The 12,112-nt window shown below is 47.4% G+C and overlaps 1 protein-coding gene across 2 annotated transcripts in view; it reads right to left on the bottom strand.

Moving 5' to 3' along the window:
- The window catches only part of ETV4 (ETS variant transcription factor 4), a 47,576-nt gene that overhangs the window by 17,880 nt on the left and 17,584 nt on the right, over positions 1–12,112 (bottom strand). For both annotated transcript variants that reach the window (XM_090044090.1, XM_090044089.1), the window contains exon 4: positions 11,853–11,906. In XM_090044090.1, coding sequence (XP_089900216.1) covers positions 11,853–11,906 — 54 coding nt within the window. The remainder of the gene's footprint in view (positions 1–11,852; positions 11,907–12,112) is intronic.

Here is a 12,112-nt window from a genome sequence, read left to right on the forward strand (position 1 = left end):
ACTGTCTGCTGTTGGTGAGCACCAAAATTGTCTTGTAAAAGAGGTAGAAATGGGTCTGGGTGTCAGTACAGTCAAGGTCTTGGAACATATCCCTATTTGTTACATTGTAAAGAGGGTTCCCTTTATGTGAATTCGAGTGATGTGCCATTTTGCAGAAACAAATGTACAGCATAAAGCGAGGGAAACCTGTATAATGCATCTCTCTAGGCACACGGATAGACAAACAGACAGATCTATATCTAATCATTCCCTGGAAGAGCTTACACTTCCCCACATGAGCTGCCATTACTTGGGAAAGATGCAGACCCCTCTCTATTGGTAGCCTTATTTGGGACTGAGAAATGCAGGAAGGGGAAGAGGTATTCCTCTTCTCTGTGTCCCAAAGCAGCTCTTGGCAGCAGAACCAAAGCACAGCACACTGCCCTACAGGGGGATCTGGCATGGTCTGGGGTCATACCTGCCAGAGCTGTCTGCAGGACAGCTCCACACGATATTGCTGAGCAGATGGATTTGGCTCCAGCATTGCTAGGGGGGTTCCATGTGTGCTGGTAGTCTGTCCTGAGCTGTCTGCCTGCCCTGCAACCTGAGCCTTGGGAAGGAGGCAGGGACAGTGGGCAGGATTGGGCCCCCTTTAGGTGCAGGGAGAGACAGACCAGCTGGGCAGTGAGTGGCAGGGGCAGCAGGGATCCTTGCCTCACCCTGGTCATTCCCACAAAACAGTCAAACAAGTTCCCCGTCACCGCCTCCCACCGGCTCTCATGTTTAACATGAAATAAAGCTTAAGTGTTTTGCAGGACTTTCCCCTGCAGGCTGGGGAGCACAGTGGGCCCCTGCACCAGCCCTGGCCCCAGCCCCCAGAGCCCCTGATTGGCAAGGCCCCTGGGCCCAGGACCCATGGGCCCATGCATTAATCTGCCCCCGGCTGGCCCTGCATGCCACATGCACAGTAAATCCTGAGGCCTGTCCTGAGGTCCATGCATACTGCATGCAATGCATTCACCTTGCCACATGCTCTGCACACTGCAGGGAGCCAGCACAATAGGGGTGCTGCATGAGGTGCTCTGATGGACCAGTCCTTCATGCTGGCCCTGAAGCCAGCATGCAAGGCTGGTTTGGCAGGTGCCACAGGCAGCACATGCCCTAGACCAACCCTCTGCTGTGTGCAGGGCATGTGGTACTGGGTTCAGCCTGCATGCTAAGCTGGGGCCAGCATGTGACCCATGAGCTGGATCAGATGGCTCTATGGGCCAGATTTGGTCTGTGGGTTGTATGTTTGACACCCCTGCTGTTAGTCAATTAGTTTAAGGTGGCTACCCTAGTAATCACTGTGTGGGAACCTGAAGATTGCCTGTGGGAAAATAATAGAATATTTACTAAGGTTGCACTCATGTTTAGCTCTGTATAAAAGCATTATGAAACAACATGTTCAGAAACACCTGAATGACTGAGGAGGCTAAATCCCATTTTCAGAAATGACCTTGATATTTACCAGTCCAAATACCACTCATTTTGAATGAGACCTGAGCTTCAAAGTCATCCAGGCAGCCCTGGCAACTTTACCTGCTGTCTGTGCCCAAAGCTCAATACAGACAATGTAATGCCAGACCATAGGACATGCAGGTCAGAGGTCAAAGCTCCAACTGCTACAGAAACATGTTTTATGTGCAAGATTAAAATCCTTCTTAACCAGCAGTAGCAGAAAGGTCTTAGTTCACAAAGTAAGCAATTTCAGATCATCTCCTGGCCATCAGATAAAGGCAACCCATCTTTGGTTAGCACCCAATGCATTGTTACAGAGTAGGCTGCATAATATATGGCATTCATCAGCAGGGTTTCAGATGACATACAAGGATTAGAGAGGTTTCCTAATCCTCTCATCCCAAGACTGTTCCTGGAGCTGTGGAGAGAAATCTATTGTGAAGAAGGCATAAAAACTGCATCCCAACATCCTTTTTTATTTTAATTGTCTAGTTAGAAGAAAGTTTGGCACAAGGCAGACAGGTTTCTGGCTTGTTTATGTTTGGACAACAGCCATATACATTCAGGGAGATGTTTACTCAAGGAGTGACAGCTCAGCAACGAACTGTGAACTTCTGTGTCTCAGAATAAGTCCCTGGCTGTGTTCCTGATGCTTAGGAATCCATAGACAGAAACTGCTAAAGCCCCAAATGAACAAAGAGCATCTCATGGGCACGTCTACACAAGATGCTACTTCTTCATCGTGTCTCCAATCCAACCTTTCTAGGCAGCCTGTTCCCAATATTCTGCACAGGCCACTGCTTCTGGTGTTGGTTTTCCCAGATCTTGTGGGGTGCACTGTGGTGCTAAAGACCGCCTCAGGAACTGACCCATGGTTTGCTTCTAACAAACACATTGGTTGGTTGCAGAGAGGCCCCATGATTTCATAAGAAAGTTGCATTTTCCAAGATCCAGTCTCCATCTGTCCGGGCTCTGCCATGTATGCCATTTGTAGTTGGAGCCAAATGCTAACTCCTCACTGGGGGTAATTCCTTGCTGGCTCCATTCAACAGCTTTGTCACATAGTTACTCCCATTCTTTTTACCAGGAGACAATGAGACGCTAGTGTGCAGTGGTTACTGTGCATTTATTTAGTTCTTGTATAATCAAGCACTAAATGAATGCCGACAACTGGAGTTACTGTGCACTGTGCTGGCGAATGCCTTTTTAGTGATGCTGCTGTGCAGTAGCTGAATAATACTGCATAGTAGCATATTAGTACTGTTTGTGGTGTGACACACCACTACGCAGAATTATTTGGCTACTGCACAGTTAGCATCTTGTGTAGACATGCCCAGTGAAAATAACAGCATGGAAAAGGATCAGACTGTGCCAATGGGAAGCTACAAGCTGCAGAACTCCCTCCTCATGTAAATGTGGGAAGTGTATATACAGAATGAGATGTAATGGGTTGTAGGGCTTGCATAGGTGGGGATGTGTGGGGGTTAGTGATGGGGAGGCCCTGAAGGCTGCAGTGTAGCCCCCAAGGTCTGTTGCTCCCACTGTACCAAAGGCTTCTGTTCTGTCCATTCTAATCTGCAATGTATCACCATCTCTTGGTCACCTGAATCACAAAGTTATGAAGCTCCCAGGTGCAGCATGAACAAGAGGCTTCATTTTTGCTTCCACAAGCTCAGGCATGTGTCAGTATGTGGCACCAGTAAGCCAAACTCTGGCAATACCCTGTGGTGAGGCTTAGTTCATTTCACACTGAGGAAGTGGTAGGGAAAAGTAGTTGGCCTGTCTGACCCAGGATGACAATCTGCCAGATTCCAAGCTCCCAACACAGTACTCCATCAGAAACATGGGAGGTAGATTCAAAGATGGGAAGACATTGCACTGATGTAGGTATCCTTCATTTCTTCTTTTAAACCATGGGTGGGCAAAATATGGCCTGTAGGCTGGATCCGGCCTATGGAAGGACTTTTTCCAGCCCGTGATGGGTCCCTTGGTCCTGCCTGACCCAGGTGCCATCCAGCCTGTGGTCCATCTTGCCAGCCCCAGGTGCGCAGCAGAACTGGGGCAGCTCCATGGCTGAACTGTATTTCTAGGCAGCCCAGGTGTCGGTGGCTCCTTCCAGCTGCTGCCGCCACTGGCTGTCACCACTGGCCCCAGCCATATGGTAGTGGGAGGGACCCATGGGCCTGGCCCACTCCATGCCTACCCTGGACCTGCCTCAATTGGAGTGGACTACCTCTGAACCAGCTAGGACCTGCATGCACAGCCCTGTTCCAGGCTCTAACTATGCTCGCTCTGGACTAGCCCGCCCATGATGAATGGCAGTGGCTGGAGAGAAGCTGCTGCTGGGTGTGGGTGAAAAGCTGCCACCACTCCCTCACTGCTGCTGGGCCCTTCTTGCTGCAGCCACCCAGAGCCCATGCCCAGGCTGCCCTATGGCTCCTTTCTGGCATCGTCAGAAGCCCCACCTCTGAGCTACCCAGCATGGCAGCAGTGCAGCATAGCCACAGGGCACCCCAAGTGTGGGGTCTGGGTGGCTGTAGCAAAAAGGGCCCAGCAGCAGCAAGGGGGAGGTAGCTGCTTTTCCCCCATGCTCAGCAGCAGCTTCTTTCTAGCCACTGCCGCTGCTGTTGCTACTCAGCCTGGGTAGGCGTTTGGCAGCAGGCAGGGAGTGGGCCAGGGCAGAGCTGTGCATGTGGGTCCCAGCTGGTCTGAGTCTGGAATGGGCGTGGGGCAGGCCAAGGCTAGGACCATGGCTGTGTGCTCAGCTGTACTGGGTGCTGGTGGCAGTAGCGGCGTGGAGCTGCAGGCTCTGGGCTCTGGGCTGTTGCAGGGGAGGGAAAGTTATTGTCACCAACTGGCCTGTGACAGTTCCCCAGAACTGCCTATGTGGCCTGCGGTCCCAAATATTGCCCGCCTCTGATCTAAATGATACCTTATTTAAAGAGCGTGAAGCCCTGCAACTGGCCATGAGGGTCTTTTCTGCCACAAGTGAATCTGGGACTTTATAAAGGGAGCTCCTGCGCTGGGTATATGTTAACCATCAGTGTATGTAAATGGGCAAAGGGAAGGGTTGGGTACTTTAAGATGAACAGGCCTTATCTTACCAAGAATATTTTTGAAAGGATTGCTTTTTATTTATGCCCTTTTCAGGTGCAAGCTGAAATTAGGTTGTGTGCAATGAATGTGTTTAACTTTCATTACAAAGAAACCCCAACAACTTTGTTCTATATTTGGAAGGCCATGGTCTGTGCTTGCTGTCAAAGACCTGATGTCATCAGTGTGAAAAAGGATAAATGGCAAGGGCTTTTTTCTAATCTAGTATGTATTTGAAAGTCTAAGGGGTGGTTGCCCCACTATCTCTTCTCTATATACTAGAATACCCAACCAGGGAACTCCTGAAGTTTATGATGAACATAGAAAGGATCAGGATTAACAATGTTGTTCTTTTAATATGCTCTCCTAGGCACTGGAGCTGCTGCTGCTTATCAAAGATCATAAGGCCATAGCAGAGAAACTAAACGAACTCTTTACATCAGTGTTTACTGCAGAAGACACTGGGGACATTTCCATGCCAGATCAATCCTTTCTAGCAGGTGGGTCTGAAGAATTGGACCAGAATGAAGTGACAACAGAGGAAGTTTTAGAGCAAATCAAAAAACTAAATACTAAGTCACTAGGACTGAATGGCATTTGTCCCAGAGTTCTGAAGGAACTCAAAGGTAAAAATGAAGAACTGCTGGCAACAGTATGTAACCTTTTATTACAAATGACCTCTGTGCTGGAAGACTGGCGGGTTGCCAACATAACATACATCTTCAAAAAGCGCTCCAGAGTTGATGCTGGGAACTAGAGACCAGTGAGTCTCACTTCCATCCCTGGCAAGTTGGTGGAATCAATAATAAAGAATAAAGCCAGCAGTCACATGGACAAATATGATCTGCTAGGAAAGAGTCAACATGGTTTTTGTAAAGGGAAATTCTTCCTTACAAATCTGCTGGAGTTCTTTGAGGGTGTTAACAAGCATATGGATAAGGGGGACCCAGCTGACACAACGTATTTGGACTTTCAAAAAGTATTCAGCACTAAACCTCACTAAAAGTATTCAACACTAACCTCACTAAAAACTTTAAAAAACCCGGCATGGTCATGGGATTGGAGGGAAAGTTATTTTGTGGATTGACAGCTGGTTAAAAGACAGGAAGCAATGGTAGAGCTAACTGGTCACTTTTCAGGATGGAGGAAGATCAAAAGTGGAGTCCCACAGGGATCTGTGCTGGGCCCTATTTTGATCAACATTTTCATCAATGACCTGGAAATGGAGGTGCACACTGAAATCTCCAAGTTTGCAGATGATACCAAATTATTCTGAGTAGTCAAGTCCCAAGCTGACGGAGGGGAGCTGCAGAAAGATCTCACCAAGCTAACCGAGCAGGCAAAAAATGACAGATGAACTTCGTTGTTGACAAATGCAAGGTAATACACCTGGGAGGAAAATAACATCAACTAGGCATACACAATGCTGGGTTGTAAAACAGCTGTTGTCATTTAGGAAAGAGACCTTGGAATCTCTGAAAATGTCAGCTCAATATGCAGTGGTGACCAAAAAAGCCAAGATGGGTATTCAGAACAAAATGGAGAATACCATTGTGCCATTATACAAATAAATGTTGTGCCCACATCTTGAATACTGTGTGTTGTTCTGGTCTCCACATCTTTAAAAGGATGTAATAGGATTCGAGAAGGCACAGAGAAGGGCAATCAAAACGATCAGGGGCATGGAGCAGTTGCCATACCAGGAGATACTAAAAAAGGCAAGGACTTTTCAATTTGGGAAGGAGAAGGCTGAGGGGGTAGTAGAGAGCTGTAAAATCATGAAGGGTGTGGACTGAGTGAACAGGGACTGTTGTTCACCAAGTCCCAGAATACTAGAACTAGAGGGCACCTGTTGAAATTAGCAGGTGGCAGGTTTAAAAATAACAAGAAAAAGTACTTATTTATGCACCACATAGTTAACTTGTGGAATTCACTGCCATAGGAGGTGGTGGATGTAAACGGCATAGCCAGGTTCAAAAAGGCACTAGATGGATAGATGATAGATCTAGTAATGGCAATTAAACAGAATGGATGAAGATGTTTTCTTTGGCATCTCTAAACCAATAAATGGTGGATGCCAGGGAGGGTATTGAATAGGGGATATATCACTTTAGCGATATCTGGTTCAGTGTTCTCCATCTATTGCATGCACTTGTGCCACTGTCAAGAGACAGAATACTGGGATAGGTGGATCACTGATTTGACCCAGTAGGGCACTTCTTATGTTCTTATGTTTCTAAGGCATGTTAGTCTGGAGATATAGGTAGAGAGCACTGAATTCCCCCCCCCCCCGTCTTTCCCAGTGCAAAGTGAAGACTAGGTATGAGAGAAACTTTGGGCACTCAGAGAAGGTGCTGATTTTTGAGGCTTATTCTGCCAAGAACAGGAATAATGGATGTGGCTGTGTGCAGTGTGCACCTGACTGGCTTCAGTGCAGCTCTCACATTTCTGCCACAAGTGTTTGGGGACAGGCTACAAGGGGAGGAGGATGCCTTTGGGAAGGCAGAGCTCCACCTGTAGGGTACCAGGCTTGAAGGCCTAGCTGGGGTAGTTTCTGCTCACCTTTGTTTCCTTGTGTGATAAATATTCTTCTGAGGGATAATATTTTGAGAGATGGATGTCCTCAAAGGGGCTGTACTGATAAAAGCTGAGAGCTGGGCTTCCTTCCCAGGAAAGGAAGGATGGTGGGCAGGGGACATTGGCCTGAGACTTGAGTGATACTGGTTTAGTTCCCTGCTTTGTCAAAGACTTGGCCTTTGGTCTTGGGCAAGTTGCTTTCTTGCTCTGTGGCTCAGGTCCACATCTCTGAAACATTGCATTGGTGAGAATAAAGCATTCCTACGTGCAGGGAGCACAGATACTGTGGTGATAGGGCCAGATGAGTATCTACCAGAGATCAAATCTTTTCTGAGAACTGAGGCTTCAGTGGTTTGCTGAACTCAGCAGTTCCACAGCATCTTTTAGATCAGAGTCCTGACATTTGGCAAGCCACGCAGCCTTCTAGTGGCACAGGTTACTATTATCATCTCCATTTTCCAGAAAAGTTCTCAAGTTTGCATGCTGAATCATTGTCAGAAAATCCTGGCTTCTATTCTCATTCTAACCACATTTCTTCCCAGAGCTGGGATAGAAAATGAGAGTCTGGTCCCTACTCTCTAGGAAACACTCCCTCACAGGGTCTTAGTAGGCATCTGTACACAAGATATTTACTATGGAGTTGCTTAATTAGCTCCACAGTAAACATCACAGCATGTACACATTAGGCTGCAGGAGACTAATAAGCTCTGCAGCAGGGTAGTACTTGTAAATACAAGTACTATCCTGCTGAAGTTTTTTCATATGCAGCAGTGCAAATGTAGAAGCTGACACAGCTGGCTGGAGCACAAGGGTTCCTTTGTGGAATGACTTCCACACTAACAGGTTAGACTGTGGGTCACCAGAGCTGTATCTCTGGCAGTAAGCCAATCATTGCTGCCATAGACGCAGAGATCAAAGTAATAAAGGGCTCATCTATACGTTCAGTTTTGCTACGTCACATTAAATATAGTACCTCTAATATGAGGTACTAACTAAATGCACATTTGGCTGCCCTAATGGACAGTAGCAAAATCGCACACTTTTTTTAGTGACAGTTAATGTGCAGTAGCCTAATTTCACTGCGCATTAGCATATTAGCACAGTTTTTGCCATGATGTTCTAATGCACAGTAAAATAGACTGCTGAGCATTCAAGCACACATGTAGATGTGCCTAAAAAGAAGTGAGGTAAAAAGCAGCAGTGAAGGAATATCAACACCTACATCACCTGAGCCTACAAGCAGTAGACCAGTGAACATGCCAAATGATACCATGCTACCTTCATTATACCAGCTTTTAGCTTTGGTCTAATTCTTGGCTGGTTAGAATATCATCAATAACAAACATGGATAGCAGTTTATGGGGTCAAGAAGTGGGATATGGGTATTATTACTTGTTACAATTAATTGAATCCATTAGGGAGCAAAACTTCCTTTCTGGCTCCTTGGAAGAGCCTGTCCTAGCTGATGGTCACAGTAAGACTTTGCCCCTGGTTTCAGCCACAGGAAGTCACTGAACATGGGAAGGAAAGAGAGGAGGTAGGCAGGGCTTCGTAGGACATCCTGGTTTGCACATTCAACAAGGAAAAGGCGAAAGGAGCACTGGGGCTACAGAAACAGAGTTCTTGCACTTTACTTGAATTTGGACCTTGTTCACTAGGTTCATTCTTAATTAAAATTTCCATCCCCATCAGCTAACACCATGCCAGAACTTGGCCCAGGATTCTAAGGAAGGAAAGTTACCTGCTGATCTGGCTACAGCTCTGACTTTAGCTCAGTCTATTTCTTCAGTAACTAACATGAGAAGTGCATATACCAGTCAGCTTGATGCAGATCCCTGTAAAGATGTGATGGCCCTCCTCTGAGATGCACTCTTCTAGCTGATCCTCTGAGCTCTGTCTCTGGGAATTAAATTGTATGCTGTGCCCTGAGTGCTGCCGAAGGAGGCAAGATGGACCTGACCTCTACAACCAGAGGATCAAAATGAATTCTGAAGCTCCTGGTACCCCTGATGCTCCATACTGCACCACGTACAGCTCCAAGGCTGCACACTGCACAGGTTTCCTGGAACCCCAACCACACAGGTGGTGAACCCCCCTCCACCACCATGTAGGCAGCAAGAGTTACCTCTCCCACCATGTGGGTGGCATGTAGGCAGTGAAAGCTCCCCATCACTGCACCACATGAACAGTGTGAGCCTCCTTCTCACCATTGCATGGGTCATTTGAGTGCCCCTGCTGCACAGGCAGTGGGTTCACAGTCCCCACCCCCAGTTGCTGCTGTGCCCCAGAGACCCTGGCTGCTGTAGCAGCAGAAGCAATGAGGGAAGTGGTGCCTTGGCAGAAGCCTGTGGGCTGGATATAGCCTGATTTGCCTGGACAGGCCTGATTTGCACCAACATAGGTAAGAACAGAGTTTAGCTCTTGGGGTGTCTTTTCTATGTTGCAAAGCATGTACCACTGTGGAGGTTACCTTGGCACCCTGTGAACAGCCTACCTGGAACAGAAATGTTGTGGGGGTCTATTAGTACAACGCAAAACTCTTGGTTCAAATCCCAGGCAAGCCTTCCTGTGGAGGTGAATTCTGTGTCCCTTTCAAACGTATAAAAGCAAGCATCAAATTCCAGGATTGGAAAAGGGGACTTATTGTCCTGGCACACTTGGGACTAGTCTATACCCAGCCACCACCCAATAAACCTTTTTCTCTGCAAGAAAGTGGGAGAATTCAGAGCCCAGCTAAAGAAACATCAGCCCTCACAACTACCTCTGATTTCAGTCCAGGTTAGAAAAGCTCATACTTATTCCTAATATTGCTCCAAACCCCAATGAAATCCAGCCTGCCAGTCAGAAATCAGTGCAGATAAATATGCCCACAATTATATGGTGGTTCTTAGTGGGTTTTGGTCCTGTTCCTTACTGTGGAGGCCTATTTCCTAGAGTGCATCTTGATGCTACCATTAATCACAATGGAGTGGCATGCTTATAAACAGAGCTGGACCCAACCCAAATAGGGAGCAGAAGTGAGCCTGACACCCATCCCCTGTTGGTCACCTTAGGCATTTTTATACATGTATGTGTCGCAGCGCCAGGCACTTTGAAAAGAACTGGGTGCTGTGACATATGCAGTTATATAAGCAGCAAAATGCGCATTAGCATTGAGAAAATGGTGGTGGTGCGCTTTTGAACTAAAACACCTCGGAGGTGCTTTAGATCAAAAGCGTACTGCTGCTATTTTCTGTGCGCTGATGTGCACTTCAGCACTTATACAACTGCACGTGGCGCAGCGCAGTTTGCCTCAGCTCGCATGCAGGGCAGACTTGATTAAACTAATAGCATCTAAAACGACACTTCTGTGTCTGTGCAAACACTGCCGGTTTCAGGAGCAGTGGCAAGGGAGAAGTACCCTCCTGTAATGCTGAAACATCCCTTGCCCTTCCGCTTGTGACACTACATTTATTAGACCAAGTAACAAAAATGCTAATGTGTCTACAGAGGAGGAAAAAAATCAGCTCTGTCCAGGACACTGCACTCCATTCAAGCCTCCAGAAGCAAAGTGTGCTAGGAGCGGCCAACCCTTTCTGGCCCCTAATAGCTGGAACAGGCTATCACATTACAACTGGCTCATTCATTCAGCATGAAACATGGGACTGGCCTCTCCTCAGCTCAGGGTCACTGGAGGAAGAAACAAGTCATATGACCCAGGGAGCTTGCCTGGCCAATGCTGCAAAGCTCAACAAGTCACCAGAAAGGAGGCAGGCAAGTGGGCAGCACTAAGAAAACATGCTTCACTTTTATTTTCTTGAGCATAAACAAACAGGGAGTGGGAAGCATCCCAGTCTGCCCAAGCAAGGGAGAGAGCGAAGCAGCATCTCAGGACTGCAGCTGACTCTGGAACAGCTTTAAACATTCATCTCTCTCTGTTCTGAGTGGGCCGACATGCTGGTGAATCTCAGGCTTTGGGTACTTGCAGCCAGGCTGCAACAGGCCTCCTTGGAACAGTCTGTATGCATTTCTGTCCCATGGCCTGGACCATCCCTGCTTCAGCTATTACCTGAAAAGGATAGGCGAGGCAGCTGCATGGGGCATCTCAGAGGGGGTGCATCTCAGAGGGCTGAAGGTTAGGTGGCTCCCAGTTACAGGAGTAATGCTGATGAGAATCCAGCAAGCCCCTCCGAATATTGCTCTGTGCAATATTCACCACAAGTTGACTGAAGGTGGATTCCACCTTCACTTGCTACCTACTTTTCCTTCCTCTCCCTGAAACTATAAGCCATCTAAGCCAGCCTCTACATGCTGGTTTAGAGCAGACTTTGCCTCTGTATGCCATCTAAGCCAGCTTCTTTTAGTCTACAAATTAGAGGGGAAAGCTTTGCTTTGTCTGCTGTGCCAGTGTCAGGTTTTAACTGCCTTGGCATGCCCAATTACCTGCCTCCCCGCCCCCAACGCCACTAATATGAACGGCCCCAGGAACCTCAGTCTTAAGGGATGTGCTAGAGGCCACCTCCTGTGCGAGAGACCATCTCCCTGTCTGCTAGAAGGGGATGGTTGGTGGCTGAGGTTCATCACTATTGCTCTGCTTCCAGTGGTGTAGGAGGGGAGCTAATACTTTAGCTTTAATCTCTATGCAGCTCATTCACATATTTGTTTGGCTTAAGCATATCCTGCCCCTCCTCCCTCCACACATGCACTCCTATAACAGTACTTACAGTTTTCTGAATGAAAGTCAGGCACAAATTGCTCATCGCTGTCTGGAACCTGAGCTGTATGGGTGGGTGGATGGGTGGAGGAAGTATGGAAAGAGAGGGAGAAGAGAATTAGATTTGGCACTTCTTATGCTGTAATTAAACAGTAAGGCAGAAATGAGTCTATGCATGTAAGATCTGAACTTTCTGCCAGGAGGCATTTTAGAGACCAGGGCTGGTTTCCCTCAGGGATTAAAAACACTTTGATGCAATTCTTCCCTCCC

Source organism: Crocodylus siamensis, chromosome 4, assembly GCF_052110815.1.
Source record: "Crocodylus siamensis isolate JL-2025a chromosome 4, ASM5211081v1, whole genome shotgun sequence".
Taxonomy (NCBI): Eukaryota; Metazoa; Chordata; order Crocodylia; family Crocodylidae; genus Crocodylus; species Crocodylus siamensis.